Source organism: Adiantum capillus-veneris, chromosome 4 (assembly GCF_014529385.1).
Source record: "Adiantum capillus-veneris isolate H3 chromosome 4, ASM1452938v2, whole genome shotgun sequence".
Classification (NCBI taxonomy): domain Eukaryota; kingdom Viridiplantae; phylum Streptophyta; class Polypodiopsida; order Polypodiales; family Pteridaceae; genus Adiantum; species Adiantum capillus-veneris.
In genome coordinates, this window is record NC_140934.1 from 24576083 (window position 1) to 24600714 (window position 24632).

The following is a 24632-nucleotide window of genomic DNA, read 5'->3' on the forward strand; positions in this document are numbered from 1 at the left end:
AATCGTACCATGTCGCCAATCTTGAACAGCTCCCACTGCACGTAACCATGGTCTGCCCATTATAATAGGATATGCTCCCAACCCTGCTGGCATCACATGAAAATCAACCACTGCCTTTGCATCATATGCCTCCACTTTTAAGCTCTTTACAACACCCAAGCATTTTACTTTTTGATGGTTTGCCAATCTGATCCGAAAACCTGACACCCCAGCCACTGTGAGGCCCATCTTCTCAATGCATGAGTGTGTTATGACGCATATTTGGGCTCCGCCATCCACATAACCTTGTCCCAAATTTTTCCTTTTATGCCACACATCTACTACTGGACAAATGTCTGGTAGCTCATCCATTGCCAACACCTTTACTGAACCTCTCTCTGGCTCTTTCTCCATTGGGTTAACCATCCTCTTCCACTGTCGCTTTAGCTTAGGCACCATCTCTATAAGCTGCCCAAAAGTAACATTTGCCTTCTTGCTCGTCAGATCCTCCTTCAAGTCATAGCTTAATTGCCCATCCCCTAGTGGAAAATCTGAAACATGAAACTTTCGACGAGCTCTCCTTTTCCTCTTGGCCTTGACATCCTCGCCTTCATGGCTCTTTCCTTTCTTCTTACTAGGACCTGGGGCACTTCTTCCTTCCTTATCCTCTGTGGTCCTCTTCCCAATAGGCATCACTAATGTATCCTCTAGCTTTGATGCCTTCTCCAAGGTGACTACACTTAGCACTTTTGTCTTTCTCTTTTCCTCTTGGGTTAATCCACTGGTTCCTTCATCTCCCTTAATTTCGATGCCATAATCATTTGACCTAGTTAACACCTGTCTTGGCAATGGATACATGTCTCCCCCCATCCTTGGTGGCTTATCACATTGCGGGCTGATGTGACCCAACTCTCCACAATTGTAACATGTGGGCGTCTGCCTCCAAAACCTACCATTGCTTTGTCCAACACCATTCCTAGGCCTTTCTTCACCTCCTGGCTGATTTGCAAACCTCTCTCGACCTCGATTATTTCCCACTTGACCTAGCATGTTTAGGTTGAGATTCTTCATCAAATCTACCATTCGCCTCATGTCTTGCCTTAGCCCATCATCTTGCATTGCTGTAGTGACCACTGCTTGCATACCCTGAGTAGTAACAGGAACCACTGGTTCGTGATGAACCCCTGGCATGCGACCTTGTAAAGAGTCTATAGGCTGAAATTCAGACCTCATGGGCAAAGACTCCACCCCTAACTGGCTCATTTTCCTCAGCTTCCACTCTTTGTTCCTTGCTACCTCTAGTGCATCTTCATATGTCCGAGGCTTCTTTAGCTCCACTCTCCAACGTATATTCTCCCAAAGACCAGCTAAGAACCTGTCCTTCTTCATTATGTCAGACGGGGGTACCTGTGGTGCCAAGGCCTTGTACATTCGCTCCCATGCCAATGAAAACTTACGTATGTACGCATCTACTGGCTCACCTTCCTTTTGCACCAAAGCCTGTACTTCTTGCCACACTTTGTCAGGATTCACAAACTCCACTTCCAACCCATGTCGTAGATTGTCCCAACCCAATCTTATAGGTGGATCAGCCACACGCAACTCTTCTTCAAATGCTTTAGACCAAACTCGTGCATCACTCTTCAAACAGATTTGGAGAAGACGTAACATTTGCGCCGGGTCATGAATCTAGTTGCTAATGCAGGCAACCTCCATCTTTTCCAGAAAGTCTTCCACATCTTCATCACTTCTTCCATGAAACTCCGGATAAGAGAAAGCCATGGCTACCCAAGTTTCAATTCTTTGAGAACCCCTTTGAACACACGTGCAAGAACCCAAAACTTTTACTGACTCAATTCCCAGAAACTTCAATGGAGCTCAACTTTAGATAAGGACAAACACATGCACATCAAATGAGTTTTCATAGTTGATCATCGGAATTACAACAGGCAAAGGACATTCCAAGATCTCTCGTAATCTTCTTGGCCCGAACATAAAGACTATGCGCTGTTGGAAAAAAATCTTTCTGGACACATGAACATTTATTTGGATTCTTTGAGTTAAATGAAATGGAGTGAATTGAGGGCCATTTTGACCATCCATTAAAGCCAACCATGCAGCTTCCAAGAAGGCACACCTGACTTATCCTCTGATTTTGCCAAAATTTCAGCAGCATCACAGCATAAATGACTCAAAAGACCAAAAAACCAGCCATCATAACTTGGAAAAATTTTGGCAGAGTTTCCTCAGAAATAGAGCAGTATGAACCCAAAATATAGACTGTATATGTATGCATAAACTGTCAACAATAGAACCCGAGTATCAAGTAGGACTCACTAGTACATAGCCTATGGCGAGGTCACAAAAAGGGTACTCGAGCTACCTGTATCACTGAAAGGATCTCCACATTTGAGAATCCCCCAGCTCAATAAAAACCTCACGCTATCGACCCTCACACGAAGGCTAATGCAAATCGCGTATAGTCAAGTCTCAGAAATGACTATCTTCCAGACCAAGTCTCAGAAATGGTTGGGACTGCCAAATAAAACCATATATGGCTCCACAAAGGCGTACCATGGTAGTTTCCACAAGTAACGTACAATCCAACAGAAAATGCGCTCAAACAGGCGCCAAGTGATGCATACCCACAACTGCAAGTGACACCAATGCTAGTATAACCTCACGCTATCGACCCTCACACGAAGGCTAATGCAAATCGCGTATAGTCAAGTCTCAGAAATGACTATCTTCCAGACCCAGTCTCAGAAATGGCTGGGACTGCCAAATAAAACCATATATGGCTCCACAAAGGCGTACCATGGCAGTTTCCACAAGTAACGTGCAATCCAACAGAAAATGCGCTCAAACAGGCGCCAAGTGATGCATACCCACAACAACTGCAAGTGACACCAATGCTAGTATATCACTGTACTCCAGCTACCTGTACCTGTGTGAATCACATGTACCTGTAACCTGTAACCTGTAATCTGCAACTTGCAACCTGTAATCCCGAATCTCGAAGCTTGAAGCTCGAAGCAGAAGGTACTCGAAGAAGATCCTCAGTGGGGGCACCAAAAGAATGTGAGCGGGATGGAAACACACAGAACGCCTCTATAACGACCCGACACACACTCTTGGGAAGATATACACACACTATGGGGCACCACTCGGCTTACACAACCCACCTGGCCGAGACACGGAACACACCTATGGAGTGAGAGGAGAGAGACTACCCATTTACCCACTCCACACAGAGACACACACACACAAACCCAAAAAAACTCAGCTCAAAAGAGGAGAACTTTTGATGTTTAGATACAATTGAGCTTGGGCCAACACCAATGGGGCAAATAGCTCACACAATATGGGTAAAAGATACCAAATACAATCACAAATTGGAGCAGAAGCTTCGCTCATAGGAGAAACTTACACAGCCAAAACAGCAGAAAAACCATGAGGAATTTGGCAAAATGGACAGCGCCATTGCGTCCGGAACGGCTCAAAACCCAGTCTACAATGTCAAAGTGCTCAAATCCGACCTCGGATGAGCAGTTTACGGCCAAAACAGGCTCCAAAATGAGCAAAAACACAGTTGCAGCTGTTCCTCCTCTCTTCTTCACGTTTTTTCTGGTCTTCTCTTTGTTTTTTCAGTTCCCACACTTAGCTTTATCACTTGGGCACCCTTGGCCTTTTAGTTGACCTCAAACGGACCCCGAACATGCCAAAAATTGACCTCGCAGTGCATAGTTGTCACCCTTTTGCATCATCCGCACACCTGGCACTCAGCTTTTTTCAATAATGCATCCCGCTACCACGTGAAGTGGCCCCAAAAAGTGGTCCTCATGATGACCTTTCTGCATAAGTATCACAAGAAAACACCCACGTTGTGCCCATACTTCTATAACGACCCGACACACACTCTTCGGAAGATACACACACTATGGGACACCACTCGGCTTACACAACCCACCTGGCCGAGACAGGGAACACACCTATGGAGTGAGAGGAGAGAGACTACCCATTTACCCACTCCACATAGAGACACACACACACACACACAAACCCAAAAAATCTCAGCTCAAAAGAGGAGAACTTCTGATGTTTAGATACAATTGAGCTTGGGCCAACACCAATGGGGCAAATAGCTCACACAATATGGGTAAAAGATACCAGATACAATCACAAATTGGAGCAGAAGCTTCGCTCATAGGAGAAACTTACACAGCAAAACCAGTAGAAAAACCATGAGGAATTTGGCAAAATGGACAGCGCCATCGCGTCTGGAACGGCCCAAAACCCCTGTCTACAATGTCAAAGTGCTCAAATCCGACCTCGGATCAGCAGTTTACGGCCAAAACAGGCTCCAAAATGAGCAAAAACACAGTTGCGGCTGTTCCTCCTCTCTTCTCCACGTTTTTTCTGGTCTTCTCTCTGTTTTTTCAGTTCCCACACTTAGCTTTATCACTTGGGCACCCTTGGCCTTTTAGTTGACCTCAAACAGACCCCGAACAGGCCAAAAACTGACCTCGCAGTGCATAGTTGTCACCTTTTTGCATCATCCGCACACCTGGCACTCAACTTTTTTCAATAATGCATCCCGTCACCACGTGAAGTGGCCCCAAAAAGTGGTCCTCATGATGACATTTCTGCATAAGTATCACAAGAAAACACCCACGTCGTGTCCATACTTCTCCGCGTGCAAGTATTGACCCCGTTCAGCCTCCTGACGCCACTAGATGCCATCTGACGCACCTGCTTACCTCATGTCGTCGGCCCGCGGATAGCTTCCTTGAGAAGCTTTACGCGCTACCAACTCCTCCTTATTGTAGAAAAAACACACTGGTACTGGTAATATTGAAAATCGATGCATTATGTACACCCTGTCCTACCTGTACACATGTGGGTCCCACATAACCACCTGGCTCTGGAAAATGGGCAATCCTTTATTTGATGCACCATGCATGTATATGTACATATGCGCAATCCCTTGCTCAAAAAAACTCCTGACAACGTATAGTCTCAATCTTGGCCGGGTCCATCTGCACTCTTGTTGCTGAGACGATGTGTCCCAGAAAGTGCATCTCCGGTAAGAAAAATTCACTCTTGTTGGCATTGATCACCAACTTGTGATCTCACAATGCCTGAAAGACCTGTATCAGATGATGTCTATGTTCTGCCTCATCCTTGGAGAAGACAATAATGTCATCAAAGAAAGCGTCAACAAAAAATCTGTACTCTCTGAAAATCCTGTCCATCATTTGGTTAAAAGTCGCTGAAGCATTGGTAAGGCCAAAAGGCATTACCAAAAATTCATATAAACTGAAGGTCGTCCGAAAAGCTGTCTTGTAGACATCTCCCGACGCGATTCGGATCTGATGATATCCACTTTTCAAATGGATCTTGCTGAAACAAGAGGATCCTTGTAATCTGTCAAGAATATCATCGATCCTCGGAATCGAAAATCTGTTCTCGATGGTGATTTTATTGAGAGGTCTATAATCAATGCACATCCTCCAAGATCCGTCTTTCTTTAAAACCAACAACACCGGAGAGCAGTAGGGTGAAGTACTCGGCTGGATAAGACCCTTTTCCAAGAGGTCTTTCACTTGGTTCATAATCTCTTCATTCTAGGCTCGGCTCACACGATGAGGTGGCGGTTCGGTGGTGTGCTTCCAGGTATCAGATCAATGGTATGATTCTCAGGACGAGATGGTGGCAACTCACCCGGCAGGCCCTCAGAGAAACAAGCAGCCTGTGAGGAGAAAATCTTGGCATTCTTTTTCGAGGTCAAAACATATTCGACCTTCAATCATCATTTAGTTCTCTCTAGAAAATCGAGCAAAGGAACTAAATTTCATCAAGTACAATCTCTTTGCCCTTCATTTATCAAAGTCGCTTTCTCAGCCCCATAGTCAACCACGGCATTGTTCTTGTGGTACCAAGGGATTTTGAGGAGGACGTCACAACCTCCCAAGGGAATTACGTAGAAGTCCTCGTGCCTTAAACACCCCTGACATTGCAAACAAAGTTTGCCAATGATCGGTGTAATCTCAACATCTCGTCCGGGTGCCGCTAGAACTACCTCTGCCTATGGCCTTAGCCTGTCGGGCATAATTTCAAATCGAGCCGCCAAAAGAAGTTGGCCTTGGCTCCTCCATCACAGAAAATGAGGTCTTCCTGATCTTTTACTTTGCCCTAAGAGCGGCAAAGTTTTGTACTTTCGTTCATCTGATTCGGTTCGGGCCCCACGCAATGTGGTACCAGTTTTGTTTTCATCTGCCTTTTTTTTGCCACATTCCTATGTTGCTCTAGAACTCTCTGGCCTGTCTTTATTCTGTTCTTGCTGTGCCTTTCAAGTTTTTGGGGCACTTTGCGGAGATGTGTCCAAATTCCCTGCAACCAGAACACTACCTCTCTTTGAGATAGATAGCCCTTTTCTAAGAGTCTTCGGGGACGTGTATCCTTCTTTTCTTTGTCCTGGGAACTCTTTCTCTTTCTACTTTCGTTGTGATAGGGTTCTTTGAGTCAAGATCTCATTAGTGGGGTAAGTCAAATTTCCCGAATGTATCGCAAAACCCCGTTTCGTATGACTCATTAATTCTTGAATAAAATTCGACTTCTGTTCCAAGGAACTCTGTAAGCAGTAGTTAAGGAACTCTGTAAGAAGTCCGCAGCAAAACTGCTCAATGTGCTCCTTAAACAAGACCTTCGTAAATAAAGAGGTTGGTAGAAAAGAGTTCCAAAATCTCTCGCAATAAGCGTCCAAAGAATCTCCCTTGGTCATCCGAAGATGATTCCAACCGGTTCGTATATCTTGTTCGTACTCCTGAGAAGACTAAAGAGCCTTTTGACTTTCAACCATTTAACTGGAGCTTCCTTCCTTAGAAGAAGAGTGGACCACCATGTTGGAGCATTTCCCTTGAAGAAAGTGGTAGCCCTCCGAATCTTGGAGTGCTCTGAGTAATGCCCTCCAGAGAAAGCTATGTCAAATTGTTGAATGAAGGCTAAAGCCCTCGGAGCATCTCGGAACCCAGAAAGGATTCAAACTTAATCGATTGTCCACCTTCTTTGAATTCTTTCGCTTTCTTGCTTTTGTCGTTGAGAAAGTCATATTGGTTGGCTCAATAAAAATGCTTCTTTTCAAGAGTGCTTGTTCATGTCTTCCTAGGAGTACAAGTTCCGCTTTTCTGCACTCGTCTGTCTTTTCGGCTTTCCCCCCTACCTGAGAGGAGAAGCGATGGCCATGTGCCATCACTTTTCTGCACTTGTCTGTCTTTTCGGCTACCTAAGAGGAGATGCGATGGCCACACGCCATCTCTAGTAAATCTTATCAATCGGGTAATTCTTCAGGTGTTTCGTCAATCTCGACTCCCTGGAGTGCTTAATTATCTGTTCACACATGCCAATTTGCAGTTGACGTTTGTACTCTTTCTGGCAAACTTATCCAATTTTTTTTGCCCAAATCTTCATTCTTTTCTTCCGTTCCCCCGCCGGATTTTCAACTTTTCTTTGCCTTCCCACTGAGAGGTGTCATCTCTGTCTGATTCTTCACGAGAACCCATGTGTAATCTGGGATTCTTTATGGCTTTATGCCTTGTAAGACAGAGCGATGAAGACGGGAGCGCGCCCGATGCACGATCTATGAAGGGTGAGGGTGGCTAATAAGTCCGGGGTTGTGTGCGCTGCAAAAAGGATCGGATCCTCCGTAGAAGAAGAATCTTTCTGTGCTCTGATACCACTGTAACAAACTTGGACACTCCAAGTCAAGATTCTACCGCGACACAGCAGAGATTCACTTCAAAACAGTTCACAATTCACACTTGAGTCGACACGGCCCAACGTAGTTCCGTGCCTAGAGATATTGGCCCCAAAGACTGGTGCCCCTTTCGGTATTTCTTTTTGTATTAATCTGTGTTCAAAGTACAAGAGAGTGGGTAGGTGCTCACTCTCAGACTCTGCGTCCGCCTAACCACTTATTTATTGGTTATAAGGGATTGCCAAAAGCAGAGCCCCAAAATCAAAAGCTTAAAGGCTTTTAAAAAATAAAGCAATTCATCCCAAAAGCTGTCAGTTCAGCCTGTGTAGTTTCAGCCAACGCAAAAGTAGGAAATTCCGTACTAAGTTCCGCCTATCTTGTGCACCACAGATACAATTTTTAAGGTAGATTGCTTTTTGGAGGATTTGATACCTCATTTTCCAAGATAAAGGAGGCTTTGCACACGTGACAATGGTCAAATTCCGGAAGACTTCACATGGCCATTCCTTTGGAGCGTCTACAGGAGGCACATCAAGTTTCCAAAGTGGACCCGACAAGTTGTCCCCACAAGGGTGGACTTGCAAGGAGCAAAAGAAGCATCACCAGAGATCGTTGTCACCAATTCGAAGCGTTTTCGAATGCTTCCATTTCAGTTTGGCAATATTGTAGAGATTTGTGCAATCAATAGTAGACCGCTCTCGCCATAGAGAGTGGGGCCTTCGGAGGAGGGTTTTTGACAACTTGTCTGGTGTCGTATTCTTCTCTCTCCATCTCTCAGTCTCAGCACCTTCATTCACAGTGTTTATCCACTTTGTTTTGTGTTCATTGCACTCTCTCACTAAAGGACAGAAGGCTCTCCCTTCCGTAAGTAAAAGGAACCTTGAGCACAATTCGGAGCACTCGTCTTGAGCAAAGTTCAACATTCACTTCGGCTGCACCTTACAATCAGGAGACGGGAGGAAGGAAAAGCCACACAGGTGGATGGTAGTGCCATTTGAGCTCACCCCGGACCAATGCTAGAGTTGAAGGAACGCCTCTCTACGCTCCCGTACGCGGTCGTAGCTTCCCTGAAGTCTCTCAAACTATCCCTTAAGAGTACGGATCAACTCTAGCCAAAAATGTTGAACAGTCTCCGCTGGTGGCACAAGGCGAGCCTCGAAGATGCGGAAGCAGCGGGCCAGCCAAATGAACCAGAGTGTCAGGCCACATACGAGCTCCCAGCACACCTCTCCTTCACTGCACCACTCCTTTGGAGTAAGCTCTGTAGCAGGCTGGAGTGTAGGTCGACCCCCTTGTATCACTATCATCCTCCTAGTGGAGGATAGCTCAAACTGTAGTGCAGCAACTGCCCCCCAAGTGTACTGTCGTGTTGTGGAAAGAGCTAGCATCAGCCGAAGAACCCGAAGCCAAACCTGCTGTGCCATAGGGCAGTCCCATAGACAGTGACGCTGACTCTCCACAGAGTGGTCACAAGCTGTGCATGCTGCTGAAAGGCCACTATGTACTAGCAAACTCTCCACTGCTGTAGCTCCATATGCAACTAGCCACACTGGAACAGAGTGACTCGCTGCGGTTGTTTGGCGTCCCATAAACTCGCCCAAAAGTTTGACAAGAACTCAGCTGTGAGACCCTCCTCCTGCCAATGAGGTGCTGTAGCAGGATGAGCCTCTCTCCGTGCTGCCAGTATGTGACGTCCCAGTCAAACATTGTACTGAAAGAAAGGGACCCTTGGATGGTCGGCTGAAGAGAAAGGGTCCCTCCAAAACCACTCTCCAGGATCCCACTGCACTCGTGCTAGTGGACATCTCTCTCAAGCCCAAAGCCTCCAATGGCTTGTCTCAAGAGCGGCTAGGTCAAGATCTATGACACAAGTCCTCCCGGAAATGCCCACTACTCAAATCCTCTGAAAACAACACTCTGCAACTTGTGGAGCCTCTATTGAGACTCAGTGTAATCGGCCCTCGCCCAATATCTCGAAGAACATGGAGGGTACAGTCTCTGAGCAAGCTCGAACTGCGATGAGGACCTCTAGTCGCGTGAAGGTCCCCATCCATCGAGCTACTGTCTCTAGAGGTGTGAGCCACTCAGCTGGTACTGTCTCTGTGATGTCCTGACACATGCTTTGCACCTGCACTGCTCTCATGCCCTACAGCTGGATGCTCTGTAGCTCCTTTGACAAACCTGAGAATTGCAGCCAGTCACCTAAAGTGCGTGTTGGACCTTTTGCCATGGGACCCCAAGAAACATGAGGCCTACTACCTACCAAGTGGCCTCTCTGAGTGCTGACCATGGGGTTCCCAACAAGGGGCTGTCTCAGATGCTCCTCTGTGCAAGTGGATTAGTGCTGCTCCAAGCCTCTCCGCAGTTGCTCCTAGGAGCGAAGCAGGCTCACAACAAAACGATCCTCTAGTCCCCTGCTCAGACCAATTCTGCGCATCTCTGTGAAGACCCATATGATGAAAGGTCTCTAGAGGCCTCTTGCCTGACGCACTTGAGCTCTAAGCTGCTAAAGCAAAAACTCCTTCCAAGGCTCCTCCCGTGGAAGTAGTCCTCTGACAACAAACTTTCCAAGAAGGGCTCTGCTCTGTTGTGCTGGGTCTATGATCCCCAACCCCCCTGAGAACAAGGTAAAGTGATGAGCTGCCAGGCTACTTTGGACCGGGTTGTCTGAGTGTCGCGCCCTGTCCAAAGAAAGTTCCTGATCAGTCTCTCTACTTGGCTGATGCAAAAGCTCGAAAAGATCCAGCAAGATGTAATGTACCACATAGTAGCCAACAACACTTGGTTGGCCACTACAACTCTGGTTGCCAAGGAGAGCCGTCCCAAACTTCAATGTAACAACTTCCTCCTGATGGACAAGAGGAAGGGATCAATCTGCTGCTCAGGAGACAAGGCCAGACCAACCTGACAGCCCAAGCAGCGATCTGTTGTCCCTGGGGGAATCCATCTAAAACCCTCACCTGGCAACCAATCAGGCGTAGGAGCACTAAAAGCCACTGTCTTCCTCTAGTTGATCAGTGTGCCTGATGCACAACAAAACGTCGCTGGAGCCTGCTCACACCTGTGCAGGTTGGCCTCCTGGCCCTCCAAGTACAAAGCTGAGTCATCTGCAAACTCTGCATCCAGTAGCTCATTGCCCCGAATAGGGAGCGCTAAGCCACACAGACCAACCTGCTGAGAAACCAGAAATTTGCTCATTGCCTCAGCATAGAACAGAAAGAGGAAGGGGGACTAGAGGACAACCCTGTCTGGCCAAGTGTGTGAGCATGAAACGATCTCCTCTACCTCCTGCCAAAAGCACCCGATTGTGTGCACGTTTGTAGAGAGCAGTGTTGCCAAGAAACGCGTTTCTTCACTCATGAAACGTATGAAACGTTTCAGAAACGTTTCTGTATGAGTTTGGACGTTTCAAAGGTACAGTCAAGGCTCGTAAGTTTTCGCACGTCAGGCTGTAGCGTTGATTTTTTTATCGTTTAAAAAAGTTATGTATTCTGTTTTGCGTGGCCCAGTTTGTTTTAATATGGTTGCTCCTAACGTTTCACACTTGGTCAGGTTTTTTAAAGCAAACTCATGTCGCCTCTCCTCTATGCTGGCAAGCTCCTGGCGAGCCTGCTGCAACTGCTCCTCCAACCAAGAACTGCCTGGGTGCTGCTCCTACATCCTCTGCAAGGAAGCAACGCCCCGTCGAGACACCGCTCCTCCTCTCTCGCTGCAGCTAGACGAGCCGTAGACTCCTGAAGAAAGAAACGACTAAGCTAGGAAAGTCCAGAGGCCACTTTGTTAGCAGGAGAGCCCTGCGTGTCCAAGCCCTCTGTCCAAAGAGGCACCACTCGCTCTCTGAGCTCTGAATCCAACAAGGTCCTCTCAGGGATGCGTAGCATCGTGCTCCCCCTCCTTTGTCTATCTGTCACAGTGAGGATCACTAGTGCATGGTCCGAAAAAGATGTCCCAGCCAAAATGCAAACTGACCTACCCAAGTCACAGATGTGGTCACTGGCGTAAAAGCGATCTATCCTAGATAGATTCACTCTTCCCACTTTGCAGTCCGAGCGAGAGAAAGCCAAGTTGTTTGGGGGCCTCACAAAGTCAGAGTGCTGCCAAACATTTGAGACCCTCAAAGTCATACATAGCCTCTCCCAGGCTGCCAACTCAGCCCCGTGCACAGTAGCATGGCTACCTTCAATCCTGTCAGAGGGGTCCTCCAGCATGTTGAAGTCACCCCCAATGCATCGTTGCTTTGCATGCGGCAGAGACTCTACAATGTTAGACCAAAACTCTGCATGTGCACTTGCCACATTGGACGCATAGATGTTCAGGAAGCCCAAAAGGCAGCCCTGAACGTGCATAGTAATCCATTGAGCCTTCTCAGGCACAATAATGCCTCTTCCCACAATGGCCTGCTGCCAAGAGTCCGAATAGTCATACATACCCCTCCCTGGATACTACCAGGTCCAAATGCTACTGACCAAAATGTCTCATATCGTCCACGCAAGAGCTGACCACAATGTCTAATGCGGCTCTCACAAAGATGATGCTCCTGCAGCATAAGAATATCAATCTCTCCGCCCACAAGGCATCGTTGAAGCTCTTGACGCAATCGACACCGCTGGCGTTGAAACTGGGCCCCACCTAATCCCTGCACGTTCCATGAGACAATCCTCATGGAGAACGAGAAAGAATTGATGCTGTAGCAGCAGCTAGCCGCGCTATCTTCGAGGTTGTCTTGGATGGGGATGGATGGGGAATAATCCTCATTCGAGTGTCCCCTAGATAGGCGTGACTACAAAGAGTGTCTAGCCCATGCCCAAGAAGTGCGTGCCGTGCGCAGGGCAACCTCCTCTGTCCAGGAGTCCTCATGTGTGTATACATAGCATGGTGGGCTTTGTGTGTCAGCAAAGAAGTGTATCACAATGTGTCTAGATCCTATCGAGTCTAGAGGTGTCACTAAGAACTTGGCCAACGGCCACAAAGTCTGTACTAGGTCTGTAACCCCCAGGTTTCCCATGTGGTGAGAGAATCCCTCTAGCTACAAGGAACAAAACATGGACTCTGAAGCAAGCTGCCTCAAAGTTTGGTGAAGGGTCGCTGAAAAACCGAGTGAAGTCGTAGGCGAAGAAGCCCCACCTCCGACGAATTTCGAAGCTCGTAAGTCCACGAGGAATTGCTGCAAAGGGAGACATTTGCACCGGAAGGGGGGTTCGCAAGAAAGGCTGTCCCTCTCTCGCAAAGAGATTCGTGGCAAAAGCGCTGCCAAGAGATCTCCTAGCAGTCGAGGATGCTCCTACCCCATGGGCCGGATGCGGGGTAGGAGCGGGAGGAGATGCGGAAGCGGGGGGGTAGTGGGAGATGGAGGAGTGGGGGGGGGGGGGGGGGGGCGCGGAGCGGCAGAAGGAGGCCGGGGGGGGGGGTGTGTGTGGAGGAGAACTCGGGGGGAGGAGGGGCTGTCAAAGGTGAGGCTGAGGTGGAGGGTGGATTCAGGACCTTGTTTTGCTGAAGAGGGTCGAAACGGTTCCCTGTGGGAACCCACTGCTGCTGGCCTGGAGCTTGGTGACCACCCGGAGAGCCAGGCTGATGTGGTGGTCCCTATCGACGCTCCCTGTCGATGCTGACCACGAACCTGTTGCCAGCCCTTCTCTGCCTGAGCCCCAGGCTTGGAGGTTGAGGTCGGGGCCTCCTTCGTGGACAAGCCTTTGCAAGATGGCCTGACTGACGACAAATGAAACACTAATTCGGGGAGGCCCGAATACTCCACGCTCTGGCGGAGCCAACCACCACTCACCCAAGGTAGTAGAATGACCTTCGGGAGGGAGTGGGTGTCCTGCACCAGAACATGTACTGTGGGAATGCCAATTGCCTTGGCAGCTCCAGAGGCTGCCGTGCGAGGTGTCTCCAGGACGGTCCCAATCTCTGAGCCAATCCTGGACAGAAGCGGAAGGTACTCTCTCCTCAAGCCGGGGAGGCGGATTGACAAGAACATCGGTAGCTGGGTCGAAACCATGGCGCCACTGTCGAAAGTGAACTCGAACTGCCCGGATGGCCAGGGGGCTGATCACAATGACCTTGGACGCCATCTCGGGAGTCTCAAACTCTATCTGGTATTAGCCACGTCCCAGAAGCTGAACATCGAGGATCTTGCCCACATCTGCGAGAAGGCTGGCCTAGAGGAGATCACGCACCTCCCCTCTGTTGGGTATGGTGCCGAGAATCTTGCAGATAACAGACCTGACGGCGCGCCACCTTTGCCTCTAAGCTCGCTTGCTCTGTCGGCGAGAGAGCAAGTCGGATGGTGGGTTTTGCGAGGTGGGGCGAGGGGGCTTCAGTGGAGTCCCTTCGTGGCGGAGCAGAATCCTCCATCTGTGTCTGCTGCTGTGAAGGCGAGCGAAGGGGAGCCGAGGGCGTCGATGAGAACGAAATGAAGTGGCGAGGCGAGTCGGTGTCGCTGGAAACAGCACCCAAGGAATCATGAGGTGGGAGTGAGGGAATGGTGGGCAGGCTGCGAGCAGCGTGAGGAGGGCAGGGCAGCACGGGGGGGGGGGGTTAGGGCAGCGCGACGGGGAGCTGGGGGGTTGAAGCGATGGCGAGCGCGCAATAGAGCAGCAGCAGCGAGCGTAATCTTTCGGTTACTCTTATATTCTTTTTTTCCTTGCTGTGTCTTTTTGGCTACTAAGATGTCACTTGAAAGAATGCTCTGTCTTATTGGCTACTGAAATGTCAGAAACATTCCTGCAAAATTACAGAACCGATTTTACTTTCACAAAAATTTAGCCACTGCTACCCAAATCTGCAACAGAATTGAAACCAGGTTTTGTCTGAGAGTTTGTTGAAACATGTTTTAGGTTCTGTGTTTTTGACCTAACAAGTCCAACTTAAGTACATGAAGAAAGACACAGGGCCTCCTCAACGGTAAGAGGTTCTGTCCTTGATGAAAGAGGAAGGCGATGCATAGTTCTCGTGTAGTACGGCTCCGTCTGTCTGTTTTCTATAATAGGTACCTCGTGAGTGCCTCCAGATGCGTTACCCGTGAGCAAGGTACACTAAGCACAGGCATTCATAAACAGTACTACTTTGATCTCAGTAGTATTATGATACTCCATGACTGGAATAGTGAGCAGAGGGTACATTAAGCACAGGCATTCATACACAGCACAATTTTGATCTCAGTATATCATACTCCTCTGCTCACTATTCCATCAGTAAAATAGTGAGCGGAGGGTGCCTCAAAATTTCAATGGCTTTCATGGTAGGAGCTGTAAGCTATGGGAGTTTTCCTCATTATTTGTTATTGGGCCCCTCTTGCTTTCTATGGCTTACAATACCTTTTCTTCCATGTCTTTTGTATCATAGATACAGTCTTCATCAACATGTCTTTTTGTATTTTTTGGTCTCCTAGGTCATTCTTGGCCTTTTGAAGATTTCAAATACAGCTTTTGTCATTTCGTTTTTGGCCTTCTGAGGTGTTTCATGCAATCTCACTCTTACATATATTTTTTCCTCGCTCTATATTATTGGCCTGAAATGTCACTTGAAATAATTGCATATGGATCAGAAACATTCCCATAAAATTACAGAACTAATTTTGCTTCCAAAAAAATTAGCCACTGCTACTCATTGTGTAACAGATTTGAAATCAGGTTTTGTCTGAGAGTTTTAGGTTTTGTTTTTTGACCCATTTCCTTCTAACAAGTCAGACTGAAGTAAATGAGAAAGACACAGGGTCAAGGTGACCCTCTAGCCAAGACAGACAGGAACTGTTGACTTGTGTGAATATCATGGACAACACTCAATAAGCTGTAAATTATCATAGTTACGTCGGGCTGACCTGTATCTTTATGGCGTTGTGCTATAGCAATGAGCATGCCAAGTTCTATCCAGTCATTTACTGCATGCTGGGGTTTTATTATTTTCATCTTTGACTTGCAGTTGTTGATGACTTATTTACCTCCCTTCAGGGTGGTAAAGTGAGGGATCAGCTTTTCAAGGTGCTGGAAAATGAGGAAGGCATGGTTCTCAAGCACGGTGTACAATCAAGAGAAGGCAGGCGGTTGGCTGCACAGGGAATGAGAACCTCCAAGTTCTGCTTGCATCCTGCTGGTGATACACCATCTGCTTGCCGCCTATTTGATGCTATAGTGAGCATATGTGTGCCTGTTGTTGTCAGTGATAAAATTGAGCTGCCTTTTGAAGACGAGCTAGACTACTCCAAATTTGCGATTTTTGTCCCCTCCAGTAAGGCATTGGAGCCAGGTTATCTAGTTTCCTTACTACGGCAAATTGACGATGAGAAGCTCCGACAGTATCAGGAGGAGTTGAGAAAGGTATAACTTCTTTTAATGACTCCTTCCTGTGGAGAGGCTTGCTTGAGGCCAGAAGCAAAATGCTGTCTTTGTGTTTTCTAAACTCAGCGAGCACCAAATTTTCTTCTGCACCAAATGAAAAAGCTCGGTAAAGAGTACATGAGATGGAAGGAGAGAAAGGGAAAGGGAAGGGATGGGAGAGTAAACTCAAGAACTTTTCTTAGTTTGGTTTCTTTGTACAACAGATGACTGTACTTTTTGCTTGTGTAGGTGAGGAGATATTTTGAATATGGTGAGGTGAATGGAGCTGTTGATCACATATGGCGCGCAATAGCATCCAAACTTCCTCGTGTCCGCACTCTTATACATCGGAACAGACGTGATATATCTTTGGATGCAAGTATTACTACTATTTAGACAGCACATCCATATATTGAGGCGATTTACCAATTTTTGTAATTGCAAGGAGTAGAACAACCAACAAAAATTGCGAACATAGTTTAGGCTAAACTAAACAGAAAGCAGGTTTGAGAAACGATAATGGGGAGACTATTTCCTCAAATGGGGGAGGGGAACAAATGTAAAATATTTCTGTGCCTCTTTGTTGGTTGCTCAGTGTACTGTACATGAAATTACATTATAATGAACAGCTTTGCTAAAGAAACGAGACCATGAGAAAAGTTTGTCTTTGCATTATTATCGATGGCTTCACTCAAGAAAAAAAGACAGGATCAAACAATTGCCTTGAGTTGAATAGATTTACTTTAATCTTGGAAATTGTAGTGGTAGCAATCACAATCGGCATTGGAACCTTTGGGAATTTATTTACTGTTTCTCCGTTTCTCTGCAGAAGTTATTGAATATTCTATTTGTTCTTCCTTTTGTTGAAGCGTCCTACGGTAAGAGGCTCAATGAATGTCGATAATCTGCATCAATCTTAATGTATGAGGTAGATTTTCTTATTTAGTGCTTGAGTTTGTCGGAGCCATGACAGAAACTCAGTACATTTGTACTAATGGGGATATTAGAGGTTTTAGTGAATATGTAGAGCTTCTGGTTATAATAACCTATGGATTACTTGAAGCTACTCAAAAGCCAAATGTGGGCTCTTGGATTTGTCTGCGTCACGCACACACACAATGGGCTGTGTGCATGGTTCGGTGTGTAGAGGACTTGAAATTCTCAACATATCTAAAGCACTCTCTAGTTTTTGGCTTCCTTATCAAGGAAGATAGTTTGCCAAGTTTGGATTAAATGATCTAATATATGTATTAACTAATGTCTCGAGGACGTTGGTTTGGGTATCACAGGCTGTTTGTCAGACATTTTATGGTAAGAAATGTATATATAGGGAGAGGCAGTAAAGTTTAAATTGTTAGAAAAGAAGCTTTGCAAGGTGAGGGTGATTTGTTTTCTTTCGAAGTTCAATGGCCGTTGATTCTGAGTGCTCTCTTATGAGGGAAAAAGTCTATGAGCATAATGACTACTAACTAGGTTCACATGTTTCTCGAGAATTTTGAATCACTTTGGTGTAATGCTAGCAAATGTCTTGTGGATGAAGACCTTGTCTGTAGAAATGGTGATAGGATCCATCCCCCTCTTATACACGGGCCTTGAGAAATCTTGTAAGAACCTAGATCCTAGAGATATAAAATGAATGAATAAACTGTAAGAAACTTGTTCTTATGAGTAAAATGAATAAGATTAGACTGTTTTTACACCTGGACAAATGTTTGATATAAAAAACCGAGCCATTTTGATGGAAAAAGCAAGAAAAACAACTGAAAGCTCAAGAAGTAATGTAAAGAAAGTTGCTTTTATGTAAAATTGCGATTGTTTTGAATTTTTGAGAATATATTCTGGAGATTCATGTAGTCGCCCAAAAATTATCCAGCAAGACCCAAAAGAGTGCCATAAAGAAAAGCATCGTAGGTTTTAAGGATGACGATACAAAATCAACGATTATGAGAAAATACTACCAAGGCCATCAGGCCCAGTAGACTAGACCAATTTCACCCAATAACCAATTTTTTTGAGAAGATTAGTGGTTTTTTAATACAAATTAGGACCAATTGGGTAAGTGGGCATTGCCAGGGGAGCTGAAATCAAATGTTGGCTATAAATGCAAGTTTTGACCCAAAAAAAACTTCAATCTCTTTATGTAGCTAAGGGAAAACAGATGTCATTGAAAGAAGTAACAACAGTACCTATCGGGCTGCACCTCAGAAAATGTTAGTATGCCATCTGTTCTCAAGGAGGGGTATTTCAATTCATAAAATTTCTTTTACTTACAAAAGGGGTTTTTAATTGAAAATCATGAAAAACCTGCAAGTTTGACAGAAAAAAATTGTCATTTTATTGCCTCACATGTGTAAGTATATGATTTACTTAATATCATTTGAACGCATGTAACGTACATGTGATAAGTGCAACCCTTGAGGGCAATACCTCCTGCTTGCTCATGCTTAGCTTGCAATTGAACCCAGAGGCTACCCTAGTTCTCAGGGTGCCCACCTTTCAAAAATATCTTAAATACATGTGTTCAAGAGGTATTTATTGAAAACCTCTCCACACACACACACCCTCTTTTTTTTTTTTTTTGTAAATTTGTTTTGATTAATTTACAAGTGGGAAATCTCAAAGCGAGGAAAACCCACCAAAAAGATCAAATACAAAGGGAGAGGGAGGATCTGTTTTTTTTGTAAATTTGTTTTGATTAATTTACAAGTGGGAAATCTCAAAGCGAAGAAAACCTACCAAAAAGATCAAATACAAAGGGAGAAACACATGTGTTCTGTGATATGAAAGCGCTACAAGCTAACATAGAGAGTTGTAAGATTTCCACGGATATGTCCCCAATTTCAAAGGCAAAATGTAAAGATTGTCTCGGTGAAATCTAGAATGAGGTAAAAGGATCCTCATGCCGATGAAACATGCAAAGATTGCGTTGGCTCCACAAAGACCATAGCGACCACAATATGACCCATGTGAAGAAGACCGCAAATCGTTGAAGGGAGGTCGGAAGAATGCCAAAAACCCAGAATCGTTTGGTGAGGCAAAAATCCCAAAGCAGATGGTTGACAGTCTCATCACCAACGGAGCAACTGACACGATGAGAGGAGCTGATGTGCTGTGTCGCAAGGAGCGTGCCAACCGGAAGAACTCCCAGCAAACAACACCAAAGAAACATACGCTCCTTAAGAGGCAAGTGGGACTTCCAGATCGCAGTAAGAGCCTTTCTCCACCATTGATCGGATTTGTGTAAAAGCCAAAGCGCATTACAGTGATCAATTAGCCAAGAGTCTTGCGTAAGAGAAGTATAAATATTGCGGGCAGAAATCGCATAAAAAGGAATGTCCCAATCCTGCATATGGCATCCACTGGCTAGTGGTGGAATGGGGAGGAAAACAATCAATCTATTCTCAATAACGCTCCAAATCTGATGATAATGTAGGCCCAACCCAAAGTGTGCCGTTGGCTGAGAGAAAGTAAATAAATTCCCAAATGAATCCACCACATCATCCATCATGCGTATGCCTTAGCCATAAAGGACGTGAGCTTGGCGAGGCGACTGATCTACCAGAGTAAGAGGGAATGCCTTGCTCCAGTGAATGCTTTCCAAACGCAATGAATTCCCATCTGTTTGCTGCCTTCCATGCCAAGAGAGATGATTCCTAAAAACTTTCCAGGCAGAGAGCAAACTAGAGGTGATCGAGCAACCAAGAATAGGACTAACCATCTTGCCAAACACAATCTCCCAAAGGGAAGGCTGCCAATGACCAAAGGCGGGAGTGGTAACATGCTGACATAGATCAGCAACCATAACTTTCCATGACTGAGACTGCTGTGAGTAAGCAATAACATAGCCTTCCTTGCCAATGAGTCGCGGTGAAGGTCCAAAATATTCAGCCCCCCAAGACGCTTTGGAATGAAAAGTTTCTCCATTGCTAACAAACAGAGGACTTTCTTATGTAAACTAGTGCGCCACAAGTGAGATACAATATCCGACATATGCAATGAGAGGCGAGAGCGAGGGCGATTCAACAATGGAAAGTAAAACTAAATATATGCCATCATTGATGCTTTGGACAATACAAAGTCGAACATGTAACGACCATTTAGACATTTTCCAATATCAATGCAATTTGACATTCAATCGTTGCATGACCTAATCGACTTGTTGGGTGTTAGTTACGTGCCAACCAATATGATATCCTAAGTGTCTGACCACCCATGTGGATCAATAATTTTGCCAAGCCACAAAAGATGATGCCAGTCATCACAAGCACCAAGAGGCAAGAGTTTGGATTTTTGAAAGTTAACCCTAAGGCTTGCTGCTGAACCAAATACATTCAATGCCTCCATAATCTCTCGCACGTCCTCCTGATTATTGCGGGGGATGCAGAAGGAATCATCAGCATAGGCATGTTCTATAAAGTCATTTCCATTGAGTACTTTCACCCGTGAAGACGACTGAGCGAAGTCAAGTAATACAAATGCAATAACAAGGGGTGAGTGGCAATGGCATACACCAAGGTGCTAAGTGGGCAACCCTGTCTGATAGAGAATCTAAGAGGCCGAGGTTCAGTCCACTCACGATCAAGAAGGCGTGAAGACGTACTATGAGCGTACAGAAAGTATACAACATATTGGCCAACTTTGGACCAAATCCAAGGGCTAGCATTGTGGTAGCAATCCACTGCACCGTATCAAAAGCCTTTTCAATGTCTACCTGCATTATGAGAACATCCTGCTGCGTATACTTGGCATATTCCATTCCAATCAAAACATTAGCCAGATTATCCAAAATTTGGAGACGAGGAATGAAGCCATACTGTGCAAAATGGATACCTGGCATAAGAGGTTCCTCGATACGATTCACAATTATTTTTGCCAAGATTTTATATATAACCAGCATAAGAGTAATCGTCCGCCACCACTGCTAGAACTGCTCACAAGGCACTTTTTTAGGCAACAACTTCAACAAACCCTCTTTCCAAGATATTGGCAAATTCTGTTTCACCTACGCAACGTTCATCATGTAGAGCAAAGGTTCTTTCAAATGCTCCCAAAACGAGATAAAAAACTCCATAGTGAGGCCATCCCAACTAGGCAAACGCCATCACCCGAGAGCAAGCAATGCTGAGTGCAATTCATTTTCTGTAAAATCCACCTCCATGGCTAAAGCATCTTGAGGCAAGATAATTGAATGCAATGTAGATAACAAAAGTTGATGTGCATGAAGAACCTTAGTAGAAGCCACACGAGGAGCGAAAAAAACATTCCTAAAATGGGAAACCATGGCATCCGCAAGCTCATGTTTTGAGGCTGTCCAAGCGCCTGGTCGGAGTATAACTCGCTAAATAATTTGAGAAGCCCTTGAACGATGCAAGTGCTTAAAAAACTGATTTGAGGCACATCCCTTATCCACAAACGCTCGATGGCGAGCACGAGTCTGCCATTTGTCCAATTTTTATCATTATGCTGCAGACACACCTGGGCCTGACAAAGAGCTATAGATTCATTTTCAGACAATAAACATGTGTCTGCTAAGAGTTGGAGATGTTGATACACATGCTTGGCATCTTCAACATTGCCATGCAATTGAAACACGTAATGCATGCCACAATCCTGAATTACACTCTACACACGTGCAACAAAGCGAATCCTGACAATATCAGTGCATTTGAGCGACTAGAGGGGGATAACATCATAAATCATATCATGGAATTCTTCGTGCGAAAGGTATGCATTGTTGATGTGGAGCAGCCCATTCTTAGAAAGAGGCTGGTCACACTGTAGTTGCCCAAAGCGCAACATCATCACAACGGGAGTAGGGTAAGATAAAAACAAAGAATGGTCTATTCTCATTTCACATACAACATACCCCGAAACATTGGGATGCAAAAGGGTCTACAAGTCCAACATCCGTGTATGTAATGAGATCTGTCCATGCCTGCAATATCATACTCAGCATGTGCGAATGTCTTGTGGTCTTATTTGATAAAGTAGGTACATTATAGAAATCACCACAAAGTAGCGCATTTAAAAGCCATGGATAAGAAGATATCTCATGCCATAAAATAGCTCATTTCCCTGAGGCCATGTGCGCATAGACACCACATAATTCATAAATCTGGCCATTGATTGTACATTGAACCACCATCCAATGACCCACTGCATCATTATAACCAAAATTGGCTGCAACTCATGACTAACCATAATCAAAACACCTGAAAATCCTGCTAGCCAGCATAAGCTATCCAATACCCTACAAAATATGAGCATTGGCCGGTATACTCATGGTGAGCATGATCTAGAAATACCACAATGCCTGCCTTACATGTATGTACATAATGCCATCTTAATCTTCACTTATCAGGGTTACATATCCCGTGCACATTATATGCAATGCATTTAACACAACTATGCATTCAAGAGATATGAACATGGGCAAAGGAAGGAAGGGACTAAGTTGACGTGCCCATAAGCACATAAACCATAGCGGCCCGCAACTCTACACTATTTTGCATGCCTGTCTCAAAGTAAGGAAAGCTTGCAGGTGATGGAGAGGTCCCATGAACCACTGCATCTCTGTAAGAGTGAACCACCTTATTCAATGCATCTGCAACAAGGAAGAGGTTTTTGCTCCACTGATTTCACTTTCGGAGGTACATAACTCTGAGATGAGAGTTGTGAACCTATTTTAACCGTCTTCTTGGGGGTCACTCAAGGAGATTCTTCCCCTGGATCCACATTTTCCCCCTCATTCCTAGTCTATGAACAGATAGGGACTTTCCTTTACCCGGAAGATTTGTGGAAGCCGCAGGGTTGACCTTACCTTTATCCAAAGGTAGAGCATCAAGTGACATAAAAGCCAGAGTAGTGGCGGATCTAGAATTAGAGGCCTCTTATCATTAAAAGCCACAAGTTGAGGGACAATTGAAGGAGGAGGTTGCAAAATAGTCTCATGACATTCATATTGCATGTGTCCAAATTTCCCACAACGAAAACATGAATTTGCCAATTTTTCCCATATGAGCTTAAAAGGGCGTATCCCAACGAGCGGGTCCCCCAAGTTGACAGTGATGCCTTTAAGGGTGGGAACATCTGTATCACAAAGCACACAAAAGCAATTTATATTTGCATCAAGTTTGGAAGGACAAATTACTTTCCCCAAATGAGAAGCGAGCATAGGAAGAAAGTGTTGGACAGGTGCATGGAAAGTCAACGGTTTCCACCCATATAGGGCACTTATGACAGATGAGGCTTTGGTAGTCCTTGATAAGAGCCCATGGAAATACATGTGTCATATGAGTACCAAAATACAAAGGAGATAACTCAAGAAACATATTACGAGCATCGGTGTTTACCAACAAAACTTCATAGAATCCTCTGGCGCCAAAGTAAACGCCTCGAACTACCTGGCGTTTAAGTAGGAAATATACCCACTGACCCACATCTTGTGTAGTAGGCATCTTTCTCGAGAAGAACAAAATAATTGCATTTAAAGCATATTGCACCAACAGGTCCATGAGGGCTTGCACAGGAATGAGCACATTAGTAGTGGGTTCCTACCCCTCCCAAGCATTCTGTGCATTTTCAAAATCCTATCAGTAAACAGGGCCAGATTTCACCCATTTTCGATGACTCAGGTGCCATCTGTTTCATGCATTTATAGAAATTGATAAAAGGTGTAACGGAATCTAACATGAATTGAGAACCTTGCGTTTATATATGTGCTCACTTCTATACACAAATTCACCCTAAGAGCTCAAGCAAACCAAGCTTTGTACACTTGCCACAATTTTGTACTAGAAATAACCCTTATGTAAAAATACTCACACACTGAGAACAAAAACCGTTACTAACTATGAGACTTTAGCAGATTAACTTGAAGATTTGACCAACTGAATTCAAACATTGGTATTTGATTGTGCCACAGAGGCTCTTCCGAAAGAAGATATGTAGCTTTCATGTATAGCACTTACACACTCACACTCCAGGGGATTCACTCTATATACAAAACGGGACCCCACCTGCGAGCGGACAACTTTGATAAAACCCCTATATACGACTCATATTAGGGAATACACATGATTTAACTGAGTAAAACTATTCAAAGAGCGTATAGCATAGTGACTGGCAACGTATCAAGAAACCACTTCTCTTGATCCAATTCTGACCCGTCTAAATTACTCAAAAAACATGGTTATAAATTTGTGTTAGGTTCTCCGTGTAAACTTGCATCTATAAAAAATCTTATAGCTTTCATCCCTCAAGAAATGAACTATACTCACAGAACAAGCAATTGATACAAAGCAATGTTAGTTCTTGCATGTATGTTTGTAGCTATTGACTCACAAGTTTGAGAGCAGACTCTTTTGGGAAGCCATGATTTTGAAACAGAAAAACTTCCTCTCATTTTCCCCTTTTCTCACCTCTCCCCTCCCCCCCTTCCCCCTGACCCTATAAACGATACTCCCTCCCTTATTTTTAAGCTTGGGAGATAAATTATTGGGGGCTTGCCCCTAACTTATACGCTTATGTAACTTGTAAAAAAACCCCCCTCCCCTGCACTTACGTGGTGCGGTAAGTTTTCC

At 45.2% G+C, this 24632-nt stretch overlaps 1 protein-coding gene across 1 annotated transcript in view; it reads left to right on the plus strand.

Moving 5' to 3' along the window:
• Nucleotides 1-16709, plus strand: part of LOC147458877 (putative arabinosyltransferase ARAD1) — a 46044-nt gene extending 29335 nt beyond the window's left edge. Inside the window, exons 2-3 of the mRNA XM_086510295.1 lie at nt 15685-16050; nt 16300-16709. Coding sequence (XP_086366421.1) covers nt 15685-16050; nt 16300-16446 — 513 coding nt within the window. The 3' untranslated portion in view covers nt 16447-16709. The remainder of the gene's footprint in view (nt 1-15684; nt 16051-16299) is intronic.
• The last annotated feature ends 7923 nt before the right edge of the window (nt 16710-24632 follow it).